The 23,701-nt window shown below is 36.0% G+C and overlaps 1 protein-coding gene across 1 annotated transcript in view; it reads right to left on the reverse strand.

The window, feature by feature from the left end:
• The window catches only part of PPP1R9A (protein phosphatase 1 regulatory subunit 9A), a 150,252-nt gene that overhangs the window by 107,750 nt on the left and 18,801 nt on the right, over positions 1-23,701 (reverse strand). Inside the window, exon 2 of the mRNA XM_067291675.1 lies at positions 18,168-18,181. Within this exon, the coding sequence (XP_067147776.1) occupies positions 18,168-18,181 (14 nt within the window). The remainder of the gene's footprint in view (positions 1-18,167; positions 18,182-23,701) is intronic.

Consider the following 23,701-nt stretch of genomic DNA (forward strand, 5'->3'; position numbering starts at 1 on the left):
ACCTTAGAGTCTATGCGGCAGCAGGAACTATATCCATGTGTCAGCACAGAGCATGATTTCTGAAGAACAGTGGTAATGATAATGTGGAGATCATGGTGGATTTATCCAAATCCTTGTGTAAACAGGATTTGGATGAACAATGTTAAACTGATTTATGTGGCTTGATACAACCAACACCATCCAAAATCTAAATCAAGACAAAATACTGCAGCACTAATCAAAATTCTTGAGTTCAAACACAGGTTACCCCTTCACCTTTAGTCAAAATATCAATCCCCTTGGAAGGTATCAGTTAAAAACAACTGAATTTTTAAATCGGCAGGTCTTTTAAAAATCTCAGTTGTGAACCAGTGTTACTACTGTCTGTTTTAGACAGTTAAAGTTGCACCTAAGATTCCTGATAAGTTTCTTTATGTTGGTGTGACAGAATCACAAAACTACCAGAGCACTGAGACACTAGCACATGCTCAGTTGTCAACACTTCGCTCCAAAATACTCAGAGCAACTGGAAGTGGACCTATGAAGCTGCACAACTTAAGAATTGACCAGAGTGAGAAGAAAAATATCTTCTACACAGCAGGGATATCTACAAAGCTCTCTGGAAATACAGCAAGGTAGCAGGTAACACCTGGGAACCTTGAAGGATCGTGTGGCATAAGTTTTGGAGAAAATTGAGAGAGGGAGGAGAAGAGGGTTGATTTATAAGAATGCCTAACAATTTGTAGCATGGGAACAATTTTACCAATGAGATAAAATTACTTCCCTTTGTTTATAACTCTAGGCTATTCCTACATTGTCACAGATCTCAGAAACACAAGTTGTCCCTTCTGAAGGCAATTCTTCTTGTTTTAGAATTGAGGAAATGTGGATGCATTTTCTGTTTCCTTATTTTTTCACCTCTACTGCTTTTCTATTATTGTCTTCTCTCATTTGCTTTCATCTGCATCTTTCATTAGTTCTGTTATCTCTGTAATCCTCTACCATTCATCCCTGTTCTTTTATTTGTCTCTTCTCTCATGACTCTTCTCTTTTGCCCTATTATTTTCCCGTTCTCCTCATAAGACGTTACAGGGGAAAGGGTGTTCATACCACTTAATTTCAGGTTAGCAAGCTAGTTTTCCTACTTAAACAATAGGAGTAGCACCTCCAGACCACAATTCAGAATAGAAACCTAATTAGCATAAATCTAAATACATGCTTGGAGGAGCCTGTCACTCACTCCCCCAGCTGAGCAGGAAGTCTCGCCTTCTATCTTAGGAAGCTAGAGGTAGGCAGGCAAACTCCCAAGCACCCACTCTTTGAGCAGCACTTGTCTTCCTGAACAAGTAACATCTCTAATGGAAAATACTGTAGAAACATGAATTTTATTAACGACGATATAACTTAAAATGAACAACTTGCTCAACAGTCTCATCACCTCTTATTCTGCCCAGAAGCAGTCTTATTGAAGAAAGTTTTAGTGACCTGCAAGCATTTGCTTTCCTTGCAGCGTGAGAACCATATATGACTTAATAGAGGAATGGATACTATACCAGTTCTCCATAGGGTGCACTAAACGCTACAGGCTAAAATGAGTCTAATGCAACAGCAAGGGAGTACCATGGGACTAACAGGGAAGAAATGCTGTATGGGACTGCAAGTGGCTATACTACAAGTGTATGTTCTAGTCAAGATAGACATACACGCTATATGTTGAACATGTTCCCTACTTCCACAAGGCAAGAGGAGAAAATCTTACACAATTCTGTCAATAATTCAAGATAGGATATACAGTACATCACTTCTTATAACCACAACAAAAGAAAGTAGAAATCTTCTGCTCAGAATGAAAAGCATAGAAATAGAAACGGATTCTAAACAAAACTGTTCCTCTTTTAGTTTAAAAAAGTTTTTATTAACATATATGCTCCTCAAAGACTTGCCTGTCTGTATGACAAGCGATCTGTCAGAAATAAATTTCAGAAAATTTTTAAAGGCTGCTTCAAAGTCTTAATTTATAAAGCAGTTAGGAGAAAGAACAATTTATATCCCACCAAGTTCATAACTAGCATTGAGACTCTTACAAATCATTGTCAAAGCACACGAGAAGAGTTTACCGGGACTCTTGGACTACTCACTTAAAGGTAATTACTCTTTTCTACTTTCTTCCCTCTCAGAATATGCTGAGCAGGCACTGAAATATCTCACACTTTGACATCATATTGGATTTTTTGTAGCTTGGCATGTGCTCTAAAGATTTAGCTGAAATCGTAAGAAATATATTACCTTATTTTTTAGTTAAAAATAATTCTCATATGTTTCAACCAAGCCTTTACAGGTGTACTGATCTCAGTTGTCTTCTAATAACATTCCTAGAACTCAAAACCTAATGAAACAATTTTAGTTGGTTTTCCATCTTGACAACCTGTACTAAAATTGCAGCCTGAAGCAACTTTTGACAGTTGAATTAATAGCTCCTGGACAGAACTTAAAATGGAAAAAATGGACATTATCTACAGCATAAATATCAAGGTTAAATTCTGACAGCAGCTGAGCCTTTCAGCAAGGTTTTTGCTCACATGTGCAGTTTCGCTTTATTTTCAGTATCCAGTGTTTTCTAAATCCTGTTTGGACTGCATCTTCTAATCTTACACAAGATCATATGAAAGCAGTTCTTGAACTGCTACTGACCACTAACAACGCTGTTCCTAGTACCACCAATAATATGCTTTTGATACTTTTAAAGGCAAATTTGCTTACAATTAAAAATGAGAGAAAAGCACATGGATGCATACAATTATTTTTGTCATCACTGACAATCAAAAAGTTGTTTTACAACACAAAAAAGATTTACATTTCAAAAGATAAATATCTTAAATAAAAATGTAAAATATTTTTCTCCATATCATCAGCATGCCTCCTGTACTAAATGATATAAAAGTTAATAGAAGAAATAGAAGGAAAGGGAATATACTTCTCTGTTCACCTTTCCCCCAAAACTGCTAAAAAACTACTTTGTGGCAAACAATTATTTGTGTGTGGTGTCCACAGGACACATTTAATTTAAGCAGGGTCATATTTAAATATCTGCAGCTACTGGGCTTGCCCACAGACATTTGCTCTCCATGTGCTCCCATGTCCTTAAGGACAAAACAGTCAGGACCTTTCATATGGTATTCACCATGCTTAAAGCAATAAGTACACATCCTTGAGTTTAATGCAAGAATTCTCTAAGGCCTTCATAGTGATTCCGGAAAGGTCTTGTTATCAAGTTTTTCACCTGTTTTAAAACATAAAGCACACATAGTTCTCCAACAGCAGATACATTTCCCCAAAAGATGCCAACAGATACCGTTATCTTTATCTTATGTAAATTTCATTTAATGCTTCAGTAAATTTATATATACACACTTGTTCTATGGAGCCTCTCAGTATTTATGTGCTATATACAACTGTGTGTGTCTATGAGCATGTACATACATTTCAATGCTTAATTTCTCAATATAAACCTTAGCACTCCAACTGAAGTTTTCCAATATTAAACATAGAGGAATACTTCTCGTTTCATACAAAATTCTTTCAAATGGCCTCAAAAAGTTATTTAGCCTTTTTCTGAAAACATAATCTTAATTTATTCAAATTTACTATTCCCTATAATTCCTGGAAATTTTCCTGCAAGAAACTTCTCTCACCTCTCTTTTCAAAAGCTGCATTACTATTACAACAAATCTGAATCGTCTCAGAGAAAATATTTCACCATGTTATACTTACTTGATTGCAATACCTCAGAATTTGAATGCAGTCATCCAATTCACTGTAAACATTATTGGGTGCTGATTCACTCCCTGCATCATCTGTTGGGTTATCTGGAACACCAGTTCTTGTGTACGTCGATTCTGCCCTTCTCAGCACACGCGTGGGTGCTGAGAAGGCCTAACACTGTCTCACAGAATTAAGTATTTCCCTGGAGGTTTTCTTTTCAGCATAAGGTTTAGAAGAGTAATTTTCTATACAATATGTGGAAAAAACATAGTGTCATATGAGGCCTTATTTGGAAAAACAGCAGTAAAGGACAGTTTCTTTTGCTTATTGCTATGCCAAAATATTAAAAATATTTTTCTATTTTAAAACACTAAAGATATCAAGATCAAGATTATAGTACATCATTACAATATCTACCAGAAGTGATAAAGAACAAGTCAAATAACAAAGGTCTGTGAAATACATATGATTTATGCTAAGAGTTACTCTAATTATTCTAAAATTGGCCAGATATACTTCCAAAGAAATTAAGAAGTCTGGAATTTTTATTTTCATATATATTTTGAAGAACTTATCTGAAATTTTCCCAGAGTAAAAACAGAACATGTCAAACTTTCATTTTGAAAAAAAGCTTTTTTGGATAAAAATATGCAACCAGATGTATTTTTAGCTTTTGTAATTATTAGAAAAGGAGATATTCTGAAAGACAGGGACATGTTTCCTGAATAGTTGAAGAACACCGCATACTTGATTTATCTGAATTATCACTTACAAAAACAGCTGTCAAATCTTTAAAATAATGAATAGCTGTACTCTACTCTTGGAGATTAGCTTTGCATTCTATGTAATACTTTTTTTTCTCTTTTCTTTTCTTTACTTTACTTTTCTATCTACTTGAAAGCCATGGTGGCATTGAGCCAGCCAAAATTTTCTGGATATTGTTTGCAATATATTTTTTTAAATTGGAAGTTTGATTTGAAATTTCTTTCTCCCTTTTAAACCAAAATTTAATAATACCTCCAGAGCTAATAAAAGGCAGTTTTGAAGAAAAAAAAGTAGTAAAACCTTGTCATGCTTTTGCTATTCTTTTCAACAAACTCCATGAGGAACTCTAATATTAAATTCTCCATTATCTCTCAAAAACTGATGTTCCCTGTCAGAGAATTAATCTTTCTTCACAACCTAGCACACCTTCAACAAACAAATGAAATGCAACAACTCCTCCAAATTTCTGCACAGGAATGAAGTTAAATCTTGGGTGATATTTCAAGACACGCTTGAAGAACATCTGCTCTAACCTGCTGCCTGTTACCAAAAGGATCCCACTCTTTCTTTCCCTTGGCTGTGCATTTCTCACTATTTCCCTGGCATTTAAACTGAAAATTGTGCAATCGTGATCAGATATCAACAATTCAGGAAAAGAGTATGACTTTACAAGGGGATAAATTACAGTATCTGACAATCTGTTCTGTTTGAAGGTCCTCATCTATTGCAATTTAGAAAAGCTAAACTAGTTTTACAACTGCAAGTTACTTCCTCATGCTGAGCTGTTCTAAAGAGATAATAGCTTTGGAGTTCAGCATACTTAAAATACTTCTCTTTTCCTTAGTTACTCTTTCCACCATGTTTTTCAGGAAATTCTCTCTTTAAGGCCTGCTTGCTTTAATCCATCTATGAGACAAGAGAAACTACAAGTAGTTTGCCTAGTATCATTTCTGGCAAATCACAGTTGCTGCTAACTGTAACATCAAGAGTTGTCGCCAACCTATCTTAAAACTGCCCATCACATCTAAAGCTGGGGCGGGGGAGAGAAAACACAACCTAACAGCTCTTGCAAACAATATTTATGAAGATTCTGATAACAACACACACCAAAATAAATCAAAGAAATGTAAAAGCTGTTAGACATACGTGGTAATAAACATTCAGTTATCTAAAAATAATATTTAAAAAAATATTCCAAGGAATCAGCAAGATTGTCCAGGAAGAACAAAATACTCTCAATGAAACAGAAATCCTACCACCAAATATACTCATCCTATTGGAGTGTCTCTAAATTGCAAATAAACATTAAGAAATCCAAACAGATACTTTTACAGTAGTCTTAAAGGAATATTTTCACATTCTAAAACAAATTCAAGAATATTATACTAAATGTTTTATTTCTATTCTGCACTTTTTGGCAACACCTGAGAGCTGAATTCATGCAAGACTTGACCAGAACATAATATTTGGAGTAGCAACAGATGCAATCACTTTCTACTAACACAAATCCTTGATACTGTGTTGAGATCAGAAAAAAAAATACTGCTGTCAACTGCACTTTGGAGTTATGAGAACAGACATTTCACATGGTATTTGATAGTTACCAAATAATAATTATAGGCAAGCAAGACTTCAGTCTGTATAGTTGCTTCTTACACCATTTCCTCCAGAAAGATGTGGATTAAACTTCAGTTTTTATGGCAACCAGTTAATTTCATGAACTTTTGCTCCACCTTACCCTTGAGACAGGGCTGAAACATGGGAGCAAGCAGCCGCTACATACTCCACGCCTCAAAGTCTTTGTAATTCAGTATTTTTTTTGAATACTTCTGAATAACTGAATGATGATACAAAATTTTAGAACCACTATTTTATTTAGTTATACTTGTAATTCAACAATTGTTTATTATTTTACTGTGACAGAGTTCTGGCCTAATGAGACAAACGTACCATTAAACTGGGTCTATATAAACATATATGTCCAATAACTATCACCATAAACACCTCACCTATAATACCTAATAAAATTTTTATAATGGGTATAAGAAAAGTATTTATCTTACACAAGCTTAAGGGTATCCTCACCTCAGTGCAGCTCATTATCAACTCAACAGCAAGTCCCAAGTTTAATAAAAACAAATTCCCCCCTTTCGACATATATAGTGAAGAACAGAGAATTTGAGGATGACACTAAGAAACATGTAAAAATCAAACTAAACCCACTGAGCACTCCAAAATACGAAGTCTTAATAAGACATTTATTTTCTAACATACTGCCATTTGTCAACAAAAAGCCGCCCTCACAATTCTGTTGAATTTTAAGCATTTACATTTAAATATGTATGTGTTTCTCTAAATTGTATTCCTCTCTTTTGTTTTACATTTCTTAATATCTTTATCACTACAGTTGAATGGAGGGGAATGAAAGCACTTTTTTTTAATGCCAGTAGTGTTACGCCTATTCTGTAACGCTGTTTATTTTGGATCCCATTTCTTACAAGAGGTTGCAAAAGGGACTGTCAGAAAAGCTCTTCCTTTTATTCTGCTTTATCCTCTGAATTTGGTACCAGCTGCTTGGTACTGAAAAATGTATGCACATATTACATTTTGTTTTATATCAGTTTGTAAATATTCAAGACATAACCACATGAATAAGAGATTACTACAACTTTAATAAACCCTTATCCTTTTATAAAAGCCTCATATTGAAACTGTACCCCCCTCTGCCATTTGAGACTTTATATTCAGCGAATTCCTACTTCCCTAAATTACATTTTCTCATGATGCAAGTACATAACTTTACTGTGTAGGCTGCAAATCTGGTGAGAAAAAAAACATTTTTTAGAAATGTTGAGTACTATCCGATTCTCATTTTGTGGCAAGTTTTCCGCCTACATTAAAACCCACAGATAGTAAAAGTCAAAAGGAGCTGTGTTACACACCAGCTTGGTTCCAGAGGGAATACAATTACAGCTTTTGTACTGAATTTAGTGGCTTTTTTTAAATCACTCTAGATTTCCAAAATCAAGCCTGGAAACAACTATATTTTAAACTGTTTGTAGTATATTATAATATATATGTTTCACAGCAGCCATGTTTTAAATTTTCCTGGTTACTCTGAATTCTGAATATATCAACTGCTCTACAAATGTAATACTATTTTTGGCTGAAGACTAGTGCTTAAATATATGTAAAGAATGCTCTTATTTTTTAAAGAATGGATACCATAGGTCTCTGAAATAAAATTTACATGTTTCAGCCAGAAAAGGGTGGTATAATGTGATTTTTAGGTAGTATTTTCTATTTAAGAAACACAAAGTAAAACAGAAGATAATTTTATTTTAAGAGTTCAAGAGGAATTTTTAACTTCCCAGGACGTGAACCCAACCCTGCTTGCTTTTCTTCCATCCAAATTATTACTGTGTCAAGCGCCCAAGGCAGGAGGTGGCTCTTTGCACACAACGCAGGAGCATAGCCAGCATCGCTGCGCGTGGTGCCACCAAACCGGCAGGCGGGTGGCAGGACACGGGATGCCGAGCTCGCCAGGGGCACGCCAAAGAGCCGCCTGTGACGCAACCACCCGCCTCCCCAGCGCTGCTCCAGCCCCAGGGCTTGGGCATTCGCAACTCTGGCATCAGATTATCTGCATCTCACTAGCTTTAGCTGTGCCAGAAATTAATTTCTGTACTGTAGTGAAACTTCGCTTTCCACTCAGGAGCAAGGGAGGCTCCAGAGCACCTGTGTGATGACAGTCATCCTCACAAGGCAGCTAGGCAATGGGGCAAGCTCCTCGCATAACAGCATCCGATCCGAGGAAAACAAGAGCCCACCTGAAAGTGAAATTCTGGCCTGCACAAGTGCCCGCTCATGCACTTGAGTTCAAAGTACATACGAACCAAGCCCTCAGGATTTTACATTTAGGGGATCCGGGCTAAATCTCTTTTGTGAGAGCAAGCTTCAGAGTAGATTCTTTGACTTTTATAATACAAAGGGTTCTCCTGAAAATAATAGTAGTTATTTCTTCGAGGCAATTATACATGCTGAAGACATCGTAACTGAGGCAAGATTAATTAACTTGCATAACTGTTAGCTGTGCGCTGCAGTTGCAGTTATTCAGCTCAGCATGCTTTTAAAATGGTCAGCCACAGACTGTTAACTCATAGGCACCAGAAAATGCTGAAAACATGGGCTTTCACTCTCCTTTTTATGCATACACATCCTCATCATTGCAGTAAACGGATGATAAACGTAAGCAGAGATGACTTTCAAGAACAGATATCAGTCCTTAGATATCAGTTCTATTCCCATACTTGAAACAGAATATTTCTCCATAGTATTATGGTTGGCTGGGCAGAGCATGAGAAAATGTGAATTAAAAATTCCCTTAGGGTGTCACATGTATGACTTTATACGTGTAACTAGATATAGTAACTTCCTTAAGACCTATGCCTGAAAGAGCATCAGAAGAGGTTATGAATGGAAGTTAGAAGTCCCGGGGGAGGGACACAGCAATCCTTAGAACAGAAATTTTAATGTGGAAAATTGAAATTTGAAGTGAAATTGAAAAAAAATCCACCTTTTTCCCAAAACATTCTTTTTAGTGACTAAAGATTGCATTATTTCAAAATTTACAGATGTTTAACATTTCTGTTTATGACTCAGAAATGCTTAGAGGGGAAAAAAGATGATACAGTGCTAGTCATATCACCTCCCTTCTGCTTCACCTTCAAGCAAGAAGAAAGCCTACCATATTGGACCAACTGTCCTGGCAGCTGATCCCTGAACCTCATGTTTCTGAATTTTGCATTTTGAACTCTCCTTTTTTTTCCTTCTCTTTTTAGCACTTAAATTTTGTTTTATTTTAAATGAATCTAAATGTATTAAGTATGAATGTAACTACATTTGCAGACATATGCTCTTGCTCAGTAGTTTTTCTGTACAATTAATTACTGAAAATTTAGTAAGAATTATTCAAAAACAGAATAACTTGAACAGCAGCTTACCTTTCTTAGAGAAAACTATGGCCCAGGCTCCATTGCTGAAATTCCCTTTTAGGTAACTACAGCAACTATCTTTAAAAGCATCTCATGAAGGCACACTACAGCATCGCAAAGCAGGATTTTAAAGTAGTGGCCATTTCCTTGCAAGCTACCATATTACGGTGCTCAAGTAAAAATCGCTCTGTATTGATAAGAGTGAAGCTGCAAAAGGAGCTCATCCCTGGAACTGCTCCAGTGTAAAGTCACCCTGGTTCAAATGTTCTTAGTTACATACAGGGCCTGTAATAGCTAGGATTCACCAAGAACTCTTAGGCTGCTTCTAATTTGAACCATTCACACCTCTACGCACATTGATATTAAAATATGGGATCTTAAATGAAGGGTTTTTACATTGATCTCTTCTGGATGCAAGACAAATGTTAAAAATCCTTTGTGTTGAATCAATTTGAGCAAACACAACCACAGTTTGCTTAGAGGGCACAAAGTCATGATGACACTGGAGCAAACAGGATGGCCTCTGGTGCTAGTACTGCGGGTTTATTTTGCCTCCCTGTCCTCCACGTCCCCTGTGGTAAGTCCATGCTTGGAATACACCTGCCATCCAAACTCAGATTCTCTCAGCAAAGCACATTGACAAACAGACTAAAATGGAGAAAATTAATACAGAAAAGCAATTCAAGTATAGGATTACATTTTCAAAAGCTATCCATGATTTTTGAAGTAACACTTTTTAAATCCTCTGCTTGAGATGTCTTGAGCACTATTTTCATGGTAGCTGAACATTTATAGCTTCAGTTGAAATTAGCAAGAGAGGTGGGTGCTCAGAATCTCTGGAAACCAAGGGAGTACTCTTGCAAAGAAAAAATGTTAAAACTGAATCACTTAAAATTAGCAGCTGCTATTCAATTTTGGAAACAATAAAAAACAAACAAGGTCTTGGAATGAAAAAAGAAACCCAAAGAGATAATATGCTCTAAAGAAATTGTGAGGAAGAAAGCAGTATTTTAAAATGTATATAATTTCTGCATCCACAGACCTGTGATATTTCATAGCCTTGGGGATGTGCCAGAATGTTGAAAAGATGAAAAATTACATTCTTCCAAAGGAGTCATAACAGACAACAGTCTAATAACCATCAATACATTAGTAACAAAAAAGCCTTTACATTTATTTGAGAACATTTTTGATTAATAGAGCTCCTCAGAAGATTGTTAGATATTTTATTACAGCGACATTTCTACATTGTATGTTTCTGCATGCAATTTATACTCATCGGAAGATCTATTTTAACACATGAAAAGCCTCCACTAAAACTGGGTATTTAGGTCATCTGTATTACTGCAGTGAAGCGTCAGTTATTTTGTCTGATACTCTTAGCCATTTCGTAATTTGCCAAGAGTAATGTTTTCAGTCAGTAAACTCTGGCAAGTCAATAAATGCTGACTTGATTTGACTTGAACTGGCATCAAGGTTAGAAGTGGAGAGGGAGAATTTGCATCTTCATTGTACAAGTAAATGCCCTATTTTGTGCTTGGTTATCTGGGCTTAATTTTTTCTTTTACTCACCACAATTCCAGGATCAACACTTAACTGAGGCAGGAAAAGAAATATTTAAGGAAATTTCTACTTGTCTATGAAAATTTCTACTTAATGAATTCTCTGTGATGAATTATTACATATTATGTTAAGCAACATATGCAGAATATTCTGAACAGTTTGTAAAGAGTTTAGAGGAACAGAAGTGATCCCTGAGGCTAGCGAGCAGAAAAAGCAACATTCAGTTTACTGTTACAGAGAATAAATCAAAATCTTCTCTATTTCCCCCTCTCTCTGCAGAGGGGCAGCCAGGTGAGCTGCTGGGAAAGAAGGGATGAAGAGACCATTGGCGGCATCCTCTCCACGTTGGTATCAAGCAGAGTAAAATTCAGTTGTTGCTGGAGGGATTAGGAATAATCAATCGTTCTTTACTTCTACGGTATGAGTGCTTAGAGATATAGAGGAGTTTGGGAAAGAGGCGAGGGAGGAAAAGTGTGAATAGCTGCTGAATTGTCTTCTACAAATACTTTCCTTTAATAATGTACTAGCCTACTGTTACAGGACTCAAATGTTCACAATCTTTTGCAATTATTTTGTCAATTATAGAAATAAACCAAACCCAGGGGTTTACAAATCTAAAACCCTAGATGTTAATATGTAAGTAAACCATACTACTTATTCTAAAAGCTAGTGAATTGTGTATTGTGAAATTTAAGCATCAGCAATTAAGTCTGCTTGTGTTTGACTGTTTTTTGTACAACTTAATTTGCCACACCATAAACTATATCCATGCAGGACACAAGTCCAGAACAATAAAAAAACATACAAGAAGTAATTACATACATTAATGGTAATATTAAAGATTGTCAAACAGACCTATTAAAATTAATTTCTGTAATGTAATAAGCTTGTATCATGCTTTACAACCAGAATAACACACACTCAAAGCCCTGAAAAATGCCCAATCACAAGTTATGAAAAAAAAAAGTACAAAACAACACGAAACAAAGAAGAAGCTGTGGAGATTACTTGCCATGGTGGAAAGTAGCTAAGAAACCCCTCAGTAGTTTATATTAAGGAGAGACAACATCTTAGGCTTGGTTTCTAAACCGAGAACTTCATGCAATTGCTCAGGAAGGCTATCATCAGTCTCTTCTTACAACTTTTTCATTCAAATAAACTGTCAGCATTTGTGCCTTAATCACCAAATAAATCATTTAAGGTTCTCCCAGCTTTCTTCCACACTGGTATTCTCAATAAATTGTTTTAATACACCTAAGCCACTAAATTTTGCAAGTGCCCAACTCCAAGAATTGATACTCTTAAATCTGACATTTCACCTCACATTCATCAACCCAAATCCACTTTGCTGAATCTACATGGTAGCATAACTCACAGTCTGTAGTAACAAGCTATTCTTTATGCTGTTCCCATGCTTCCTAACAAGCAAGCTGCATATGCTTCTCTAATTGGAGCCTCTCAGGACTCTCTTTGATAAAGGAAATTGTGCACACACACACATAAATTCCATAAACTCCCCCATCAATACAGGCAACCCTCTGGTTTTTCTAACTGTCAAAGTTGGTCTATAAACTCTTCTTTTCACTGCCCTCTAGACTTTTTGATCTGTAGATGACTACTATTTTTCTTTTGCTTCTCATTTCTTCTGATGTGTATCAAAAGAATGTCACCAGTAAAATTCTCCTATATTTTCTGTCACTCTTACCTAGAGCACTTCAGTTAGCAAAATTACTCCAAATCTGTCCCTTTCATTAATGGACAACTAAATTATGATTTCTCTCAGGTAGCAATGCTTCTCATCATTTCCCAAGAACTCCGCATCCATGTACCGATAGTAGAAAACAATGATGCATCCTGAACTGTAGCAGCATTGACAGTAGCACAGTAATACACTTAATAGTCTTCAAACTGCTTTCTTTTGTACAAGACAAACAAAGAAATCCATTTGCTCAGACCTTTCACAAACTGCGCATTTTGAAACATCAAGTCAAAATAAAGGGCATAGATGCTGTGATCAAAGTGCAGCTGCTAGCTTAATCCATCAGTAAAAGGATCCAAACAAAAGCTTAAGCTAGCAAAATGACAGGAATTCAAATGTTTAGGCTAGAATTTTCATTCACTGAAAAGGAGAATGTTCCTTTCAAATAACTGCAGAGAGGTGAAATAATATGCAGACATTATGATGTTTATGAATTCTCACCTACAAAATATTTCATTGACAAAACCATTAGAACCCACTATATAACAAATGTAGTGTCTTCCTGGTGATTCAAGATAATTTTACTTCACTGCTGCTAAAGAAATTGTCAGACTGGTTGGCTTATGGAATTGTGAGATAGTGTAAATTTTTTATGAAATGGCTTGTGCTTCTAATTAGTTATTTAATACAACCAGTGGTGAATGTAGCCAAGTGGAACAGCTCTTATTTACTAACTTTAATGAGACAATTTGTTAGGAAAAGTTACTGTGAAATGCCTGAACTAAGAATGAACTTGGTTCATATTATACTAATATGAACTCATATTTATTTTCTTATATTAATGAGAAAATAAGATTATATTCAACTGAGACATACATATTGGCCAGATGACTGAGGATTCTTTCCAGGCTAATACCTGATTTCTAGCGCTGACTCCATTGCTAAAGATTCCTCTTGTCTCCGTGAGGCTGAGAAGCTCGTAATAATGAAAAGTTTGTATTTGAGTTGCTGGATGAAACCACAACCATGTCAGAAAGAAAAAAATATGATCTGCTCATTTAATAGAGATGGGTCATTTTTGCCAGCTCTGTTATCCTTTCATGTTGCCAGTGCAACGTAAAGTAAGTATCAGCATAAATAACCTAACCAGAACTCATGTTCTAACAATTCTTCAATCTGATTAAATTTGCCTAAGGACAGGAAAGAACTCTAGATGCTGGGATACAGAAATCATTCATACATAGGCAGGATGAACACAAAGGCAGGAATTGGGAAAATGATTTGAAAAGGGCCTTCTTAAATTAAAAGGCGTTGAGCCCATTGGATACATGGGCTTGTTGATATATGCTGCACGTTGACAGTTTCATAAGTTATATTCGATATTACAGGCAAGAATGAACCATTGAGAAGGTCTCTCAAAAAAGGTTTGTCTAAGTTTGTGCTAGACACTTTGGCTTCCTGGTGTCCACCCCTGAAATCAAAGCAGCAAGTCAAGAGTAAGCTCGATTTAACCCTCAAACACAGGTCAGCAAAAAACATTTTTAACTATTAGGCAGAGTGTTCAGATTTTGAGCCTTGGGAAACAGAATGGATATCAAAATTGCCTTACTGAAGATTTTGCAAAACAATAGCTATAACATACTGATTTTTACCTACGTACAAGAATTAAAATTAACACTTAAAAATTAATGTGTGATTTAATATTCCCTGGAAGAACAAGATCTCCTATGACACTTGGTCTTCCCACTTGCCAATTCATTACAGCCAAACCTGGAATCACTTGGCAGTGGTGAATCATTATACATACAGTCTAGCTGTGCCACCTAACCTACAAGCAAAGATGAAGACATGAAGCATCTAACTACAGCTCCCTTGGGGCACTAAAAAGGCTGATTTAATGCCAAATTGATTCAAAACATTTCTGTCTGGAATTAATACAACATTCTCCCATTGATATTTTAAATCAAGACTGAATGTTTCAATTTCTTCTAAAAAGTTCTTTTCAGCTATAAACTGTTTTCACTAAAACTAAGTAATTGCAGATTTTTTGATGTTTGGTAAGTAATTACCATTTTCCAAAGAAGGAGATACTTTTGGCAAAAAAATTAAGTATTATTTCATTTAAAAAATCTAATTAAGCTATGTTCACAATGCAAAACTATAAAATTAAAAACAATTAAATAATAAATATTTAAAATAATTGTGTGTTTCCATCATTGTCTAAAAGTAGATCAGCATAATTCTTCAAAGAACAGGCTTCCAACATGGTTCACCCTACTCAGATCAATGCTCCGTTGTTTTAATACTATCATTGATTAATATTATAATTAAGCAAAGGTGGTGCTTTGTCAGAAGAACTCTCATGTCCACTAGAAGATATGGTGAAGAAATACAATCTGGTTGTTTTACAAACCTAACAGCAATTTATGGACCATTCCAGACCACCTCTACATTGATCATATCATTAGTTGGTCTAAATAGTCTCTCCTTGGGCAGTATTAAGGCTTTTACCTTTCCTTATGCAAAATTTGCAGCCTTTTGGAGCGCGCGCGCGTGCGCGCGCACACACACACACACACACACAGGATTTATACTGAATCTGTTTTATATTTTCATGTATGTTAAGTTTTTCCATTTTCTTACAATGCCTGTGCTGCTTATATTGAGCGGGAATCTGTGCTTGACCTCAGAGCCACCTATAACTCAGTACATGATTAGTTCAGACATAAAGCACATTGGCAAGAGGAGTAAAACAAATGCAAGTAAAAGAGATAAAACTCTCCCACCCTGCTTTACAGTGTTTTTGGAGCACCCTAAAATAATTTTAACATCTTAGAGACTGAAGAAGTGAAAGGCTTGTGAAATACTTGAGAAACTTCTCCCAAAATTATTATAATCCTGTTAACACTAGATTTTTGTTTCAGTTCTTCTCAAATGCCGCTTCTAAATCTTATAACATATATCTATAAATTACCTGCTCATAAAAACAATGAATGATGTCCATTTCCCCAGAAGCTTTAAAGTCATGTGGAAATATACCGTTAAACACCCTGTGTAATAAACCATTTCTATTATGATTGCAGTGACAAGCAATCGACATTTAGAAAAGACCAGCAGAACATGACTTCCAGTTCCTTGTGTATATATTATGAGATGATTAATGAGAAGGTGATATACTAAAGGCTACATTTTCAACAAGAACCCTGTCCTAGGAATATAGCAGGTGGGGTCCAAAAATTAGAAAAGACAGACTATCTTTTCAACACACCTGTGATGCAAGACCCAGAACCAAGGCACAGAGTCATTAATAACACAATTTGAAAAAGTACATGTTAATTTTGAGTACTTAGGTGTCCAGATATTGAATCTAACACCCCTGGAAAAAAAGGTGTTGCTATAATCTGCAATTTTATTTAGTAATAAATGCTATTAAAAACAGAGCTCTGGTATATCTGAAGTCAGGTTACACAGAAAATTAAAAACTCACAAGTAAAGGCAAAGTCCACTTTGGCTGACCTGATCAGCCTACTAAACAAGTTGGTGACTGAGAGCAGGACAGACCTTGATTTCTTTGATCCAAACCAAGTCTCATCTACATGGATCCACAGCATTTGGCTATTAAAACACTGAAAACTAAAGCTATCTAAACTGACAATGAACTGGACTTCTATAGACCCATTAAACTTTTCTACACAGGGAATCCTTGTGACTCCCTACTAAAGCTGGAAACCGAATCCACCTATAACTGCAACGTACTGACAGCTTCACAAGAGTGAGAGTCAAGTGCAAAATCCCTGCCAATTCCTTACACGGAGATAACTAAAGATAAAACACAAGGTGAGATTTAAGCAAAGCTAGATTTACAGGTGGTTAAACAAGATAAAACGGTTAACATCTGAAGGCCACCAACATTTCCTTCACTAGCTGTAGATACCTAAAATGTAAATATCTTTAGATGAGCTAGTTATCCTAGGCTGGCTTCATGGTCAACATAGAGAAGAAACAGGCCCACTCAAAATCTGCTTCAGCTTATCTATTTCGGACATCTCCTTTAGGATGACATGAATTACAGCAACTGTATTCACTGGATTGTCATTGATTATAATCCTTTACGTGACTACCTCAGATCTACTTTTATCTACTTTTCTACAATACCTACTTTTAATTAAGTAACACTTGGATGTTTTCTTCTGTACCTGAATCCAAAATAAAAACTAGATTGGTTAGGACATGAAGAACTACTCAGTCAAAAATGGAGATAATATGTCTGGATGAACTTCAGAGATACTAGATTCATTTCTGCCCATGAAAATGTGAGAAATTTGAAATATCAGTGGAGAAAAAACTTCTTGCTTCCATACTAATAGGATTTCTTTTTCTCATTATTGAGGCTTATCTACCACCTGTACAGAGTATTTGTGAATAAGCTGATCCCAATGGAAAGCTGGCTTCTTACATTATATATTAGCCCCAAAATGCATATGATCAAGTAGGCAGCAAAACAAGGCAAAGCGCCCAGCTGTCCTCTGAAGTATTTATCCCTGTACCTTCAGTTAACCTCCACTGGCACAATCCCCATCGAAGTCTTGGGTTCAAGGTTTCTCAAGTTCAATTATATCAATTTCTCTGACAGAAAGCAGGGTAACTCTGCTATAGTTGCTCACAGAAAGAGCTTAGCTATGCAAACAGAACTATACTCGATACCAGTGGCATCTTACAGCTGACACATTTGTCAGTTCTAACATGTCAGAAAAATCCAAAGATCTCGTATGATAAAACTGCCAAAATGAAGTGGAAAAGCATGCATCTGCAAGCATTAATTTCTTCTGTCCCTGGGCTGATCCAGCACATGAAGAAAACCTAAGAGATTTAATTTAGGGCACTGTAACACAAGTATAAACCAGGAGGGCCCTTCTAATCCTCAGCCAAACCCTGCTACTGCAGACATCATATTTTATAATCTCTTTCATGATTTTATTGAAGTCCTCCTTAAAATTAGTTTGGCTTGTATGCCTCTACTCTAATGCGAAGATTCACTCATGGCTCTGCTGGATCCCATTACTGTCAGCTCTTATCCACCTGTTCCAGTACAAATTTCAAGTTTCTTAAATGCAAGACATGAGAATAGCAGAGAGCTTTTCAGGTTAGGTTTTCCCAGTGCTTCACTACCTCTACTAGAAATACCTCACCATATATCCCTAAATACACACTTGCTTTTTCATGGCTACATAACATCAGTAGACTAACCATATTAATCCCATGATCAACAGCAGATATTTTCTCCTTCTCAGCCATTTTTAAGTGTTGAACTTCCAGGAGGTAGCAGTCATTAATCCAAAAGCTCACGACTTTCACTTTTGACTGATGTTAATCTCCTGTCTGCTGCATCATTCTTATAGGTCAACTGGTTCTTCTTTTTCTGTATTGTCCACATCTCCAGCTTTCACACTATCAACTATCTCCACACTTGCTTTTTGCATCAGCGGCACAAATATAATCTTCATTTCTTGTGAAAGTCTATCCAGTAATTTCTCACTATCCTGATAGCTGTGCTTTCAACAATATTCACTGGCATGTCATCTAGGCGCAACTGTCTACCTACCTTACACTTCTACAGAATTGGTAGGTACAAAAATGTTGCTACCCATTTAGACTGAAGTTACAGAAATGCTCAAAACCGTCATTTTATTTTAAAAGCTTTTAAAGCTCTGGAAAATATTACATCTGTAGATACTATTCCAGTAGATACAAATTAACATAGTTACATCTGCTTTAATGCAAATTTACACCAAGTGTAAATCAGTATATTATCATTTCAGTACAAAGCATGTTTTTTTCTGATTTCTAGGCCTCAATAGACGGCAAAGAAAGAGCAACAGGAACACAGTTTTTTCCAAGTAACAAAGAACTAGAAGTCATGTGATTCACACACTTATTTTCTTCTGGAGGTAAGCAGAAAAATAAGAAGTGATTCACCACAGTAAATACTATACATACCTTCCATCAACATCCTAACATTTCAAGAGATCTTCTATGAACTCTAACAATCAATAAAGATTTCCTGTTAAATCCCACACCCAAATCTTCGGTCCTACTTATTAGAATCTTAACATGTAATCATAAGTAGACTTACCAAACAAGAAAGTCTGCTTTTCTTTTCAGCTAATTACTATAAATCCTGCTTGCTACTGTTTTTCCTCCCAATTAAGCATTTTCTAAACTTAGTCAAGTTTTTTGGTGAAACATCCCATAAAAAATTCTAGAAACTCTCTGACTCTAACAAAAGTTTGCGGATGCCACTTTGTTACCTGAGTTCTGGCATGTACATATTTAACGATATTTGAAAGCTCCGATCATCCTCAGGAAATGTTTCAATGACCTGAATGTGTCAGAAAAAGGGAGAAACAGATGCCCATAACAGAAAAAAACATGAACGAGAAAACAGTAAACGAACTATTTATTGTACCACTGTAAATAAAATAGTCTTTGCAACAATTCAGCAGCTACTTAAAATTGTCTCCTTAACTACATTAAAAAAAACATTTGAGTCACACAATGTATGATTTTGGTATATAAACTGTCAAAAAGCATCATATCAAGTACTTCAGAACACAAAAACGTAGATAGTTCTGCCTAGAATGTCTGATACCACAACAAAGTCTGGTGGGAGAGAGAGAGTTTTCTCCTATCAATAGTTTAATTTTCAGGAAAGGCCACTGCTAGAAATAATAGATGAATAAGTTTACCTTGAAAACAAAATATTATTTTGATTTTCAGAATAACTATTATTCAACTGATTTCCAAGTTTCCATCTATAGCTTAAAAAAACCTAGTTTAATAAATCTTGATATCATTAACTACCAAGATGTAAGGAGAAAAATCAGTGTTTCTATTGTTCCCGCAAAATTGGAAATAACTTTTATTGTTCATTTGTTATGTAATTTAGAAAGTGAAATTATAATAGTGTGATGATGAACACAAGACCATCAAGCAGACAGTGAAAACTAAAAGCAAAAGAAAAGCTAAAAGGAAGAAAGTAGCATGTTATTCTTATATATTTTTTTCCTATGCCATTAAAGACTAGAAAAATCTGCTTTCAGAAGAATCAATTCCAAGGAAGTCTGGTCTGCAGAACTCATGAGATGAGGATTAGGATAACGCAACACATTCACCTCACCAACTTTGGGGCATTATCATTATCTGTTCAACTCCTGTTTTGCCACTGTGCAACAGCTGTTCCACAGCAGTACAAGAAGACATTGCTGAGCTACCATTATGTAGTTAAATTCTGCTACAACATCGATTCAACAGTCACATAACTTAACCTCAGACGTTAGCAAACAGCTTTGTGCCTCTTGATACTGTTTTGCTTGTGGTCATAAGAGATACTTTCATCTTTTTAAAAATCTATGATAATGTTAATCCTCTTTACCACATTTTCTAGCACTAGTATGAGTAATTATAAGCACAACATTTTACTTGAACCTAACCAAAAAAAAAAAAAAATCCAGAAATTCTAAGGCTTCTGGAACAGAGAGATTAACATTCTTCAATTAAGACAGGAGAAAGCTTTCTTCAACCTGAGTTGCAATCAGTACATATTATTTCATCAGTTCAGAGATTAGATGTGTGGGTAAACTGGTTTCCAAGGTAACCGGACTAAGCACAGGGAAGTCGTCAGAGTGATAAGTAATTTAAAAAAATTAGAAGGTATCATGAGGACATAGAAGAGAAGAAGTTGAACTGTGGCTATTCAGATAAGCCTAAGATTTACTCATTTTACATAAAGTAGAGTAAGATTATTTAGAACAGCGTTTCTAATGTTTAAACTGTAAGGTCATGAATACTGCCTGTCCATGCAGAATACTGCAAGTCCAACATGCAGCCGGAGGAGACACTTCTTTTAATTGAAACAACTACAAGCACAAGCATGAAATCAAATTCTTCAGTCCTTGTGCAACTCAAACTCCCTCTGAGCTCACAAGGAATATTTTACTGCATTGCTATCAGATAAGATAAATCGGCGACATATAGTAGGGGAATAACAGGAAATTTGAAAAGTCTGTAAAACCAAGGAGATGGCTGTCATACGAGTTTTAGGCCTCTACAGGTCTAAAGTTCAGTTCTGCAACAAATGGCACTGAAAATACGCAAACTCAACAAAACTAAACTTCTGATGATAAATTTTTCATGATTTAGAGCTTCAGGTATTGCAATCCATAAAAATATAGTCAGATAAAAGCACAGCAAAATATTTTGCATATTTTACTGTTTAATTCATATGCACGGACTTCAGTATCACTAAGTACAGTCCTTGAAATTTGCACATTTTGATTTGGATGCCATGATTCAGCAAATGTCTGAATTTATCTTACAAACTAAAAGGCATGAGTGTTTCAGCCACAAAAGAACACTATCATTTGGAACAAATTAAAACACAACTGGCAAATAAAATAAATATAACTGGCCTTAAAGTCTTCCTGGCATTGCTCACTTTTTCCTCTTGCACATATTGCACAACATGTATCAATTTGCAGTATCAATCCACAGGGCAATTTGAATTTGAGGCAAAAAAAATGACCAATACTTATTTGCAGACAAGGTTTTTAACTGAAGACTTGTCTATATACACACAGTCAATTAATCTGAAAAAAATCAGGTTTTTATACAAACAGGAAATCAAGGATTTTGAGGGCAATAATCAACAAAAAGCAGGAAAAAGGTAAATATCTAAAAAAGTAACTGAAAGAATATATCGCCCTCCTCCCTGACACAGGCATCCTCCCACTATGCCCAAGGGCAGCACAGCATCTGCTGGGCAAGCTTTGCGCACAGAAGGTTGCAGCGCTGAGATCCCACTGAAGCAGCTCTACCTGTAGCTCAGAAAATTTCCTCCCTTTCCACCAGGAGTCCAGGGATGAGAAGACCATTTTGTTCTGTAGAGGTGGAAGAGGGGCTTTCTGGAAAACGCGGTAAGGTGCTGCCAAGCATCTACTGTTTAACAGATGGGGCAGAATTTCTGACCTCTAGCCTGGGCGCAAGGTTCCCACAATGGGGAGGCAGGTGAGCGGCAAAGCCAGCCTGTGCACCAGGGCCCGACTTGGGTGGTTGATTTCATTTATCTTAAATACATCACTACAGTGCATGAAATGCATTGGATTCATTTATGTTACTCCGCACTGTGAGAAACTATGGTAGTTTTGTTTTTCCGTGCTTCAGATTGGATTTCTGAAGGCTTTTGAAAAGACCTGGGAAGGAAAACACCAGCTCTTAGTATCTGAAATACTTTTCAGGGCTCAATCCTGTAAGCTGCTTTGCAATTTAGGAAGAGCATCACCTAATGCAACTAGAAAAATTCTGGGGGCTTCTTTAGGAATATGAGCTAAAACAGCTTTGCTACGCTTTGCATTCAATGTAAGTAGTCCTAAATCACCTCTAATTGTCCTATGCTATTATATATATATATATAGTGTACTAATTCCATAATTTGCAGTACCAGAAAGAAGTTTGATACAGCAGCAAGATAACCATGCATAAAGGCAAAATATCTTGTGCAAATTCAAACAAAAAACTCGTGAGGTTACATAATGCACTCTGAAAACTACTTAAGGAACATAATAAGGCATACACTTTCTTAAGATATGCACAGAGGAGGAAAAAAAGGCCCTTTATATTTTGGCTAATGAGAATTCACTGCATTTGGGGGAACAAGGTAATTTGGGTCTCGCTAAACACTAGGATTTGACTGTGATTCTACAGCTGTGTCAGAAATCAGTGGGGGGGGGGAAAAAAAAAGTCTGCAGCACACAGCAGTACAAAAAAACCTAGGCAATTATTTCTTCATGCTGTATGACACTTACCAAAGTCTCAAAGCCTCACTGACTTCTCATCAATGAGATAGAATAATTTTGTTCATCAGGTTAGCTCAACTTCCCTGCCTCACGCTTCCCAGTGCTTTCAGTCATAAGTCAGCACAAGAAGAGTCACAATATTTGCTATGTAAACATGCTTTAAGACACCATGGGAAAGAAAAAGTCAACGCATGTAAAAGAAGTATAACAACATATAGCTGTAGAGGTAGCATGACATAAAGATTAATCAATCATCTCAAATTACAAGAGAAAAATCTCTGATTCTTTAAATGTTATTCTACCTGATTCTATAAAAACAGCTTGCCAGGAGTCTGCCCACACTATGCCCCAGTCATGGCCTCTGACAATACAGAGAAAAACATGCATTTATTCAGTTGTGCAGGCAGGATCTTAGATTATCAATTCAATCATGGAAGGAATTTTGTCTTCAAATCGCAGGCTTTTTAAAAAATTATTACTACATCCTTGAACTGCCCTAAGTAAAATGCTTTGAAACCATCAAGTAAGTTCTACAAAAACCAGTATTGTATTATTTTTCTATTATATTGGATTCTTCTAAAAATTTAGATGATCTATAAATGAATCCACAGAATTAATACATATTTGAGGGACTGGGTGGAGGAGAATGGTGTGACTTTATCAACATGCAACTTCAACTCCGCAAAAAAAATTTTCAGCTAATGTTCACAATCTCTTGTAGTGAGGAATATCAAATTATTAGAAAATTCTATATCCATGCACCAGTGATTACCATTCAGACAGGCTCAGCAACGAGAATTTGTTTGGTTCGCCAAATGGTTTTATGTAATATTTAAGTAAGACTAAGTATATGGCTACATTAGAAGGCAAATTAGTCTTTTATTGAGTGCCGTACAGCTACAACTAGACTGCTTTTGGTACCAACCTGTCTTTTTTAATTCTAATTCAGGTACATCTAATTTATACTGCTGCCTGCAGCAATGTATACACATACCCCCATGACACTCCCTCCACTTTTAAACCTCTTTTGTTTCCTGTATGTCTTGATAGCTTGATACTGTAATACAAAGGAAAGGAGTAAAGATTCT

Source organism: Apteryx mantelli, chromosome 2 (genome assembly GCF_036417845.1).
Source record: "Apteryx mantelli isolate bAptMan1 chromosome 2, bAptMan1.hap1, whole genome shotgun sequence".
In the NCBI taxonomy this organism is placed as follows: domain Eukaryota; kingdom Metazoa; phylum Chordata; class Aves; order Apterygiformes; family Apterygidae; genus Apteryx; species Apteryx mantelli.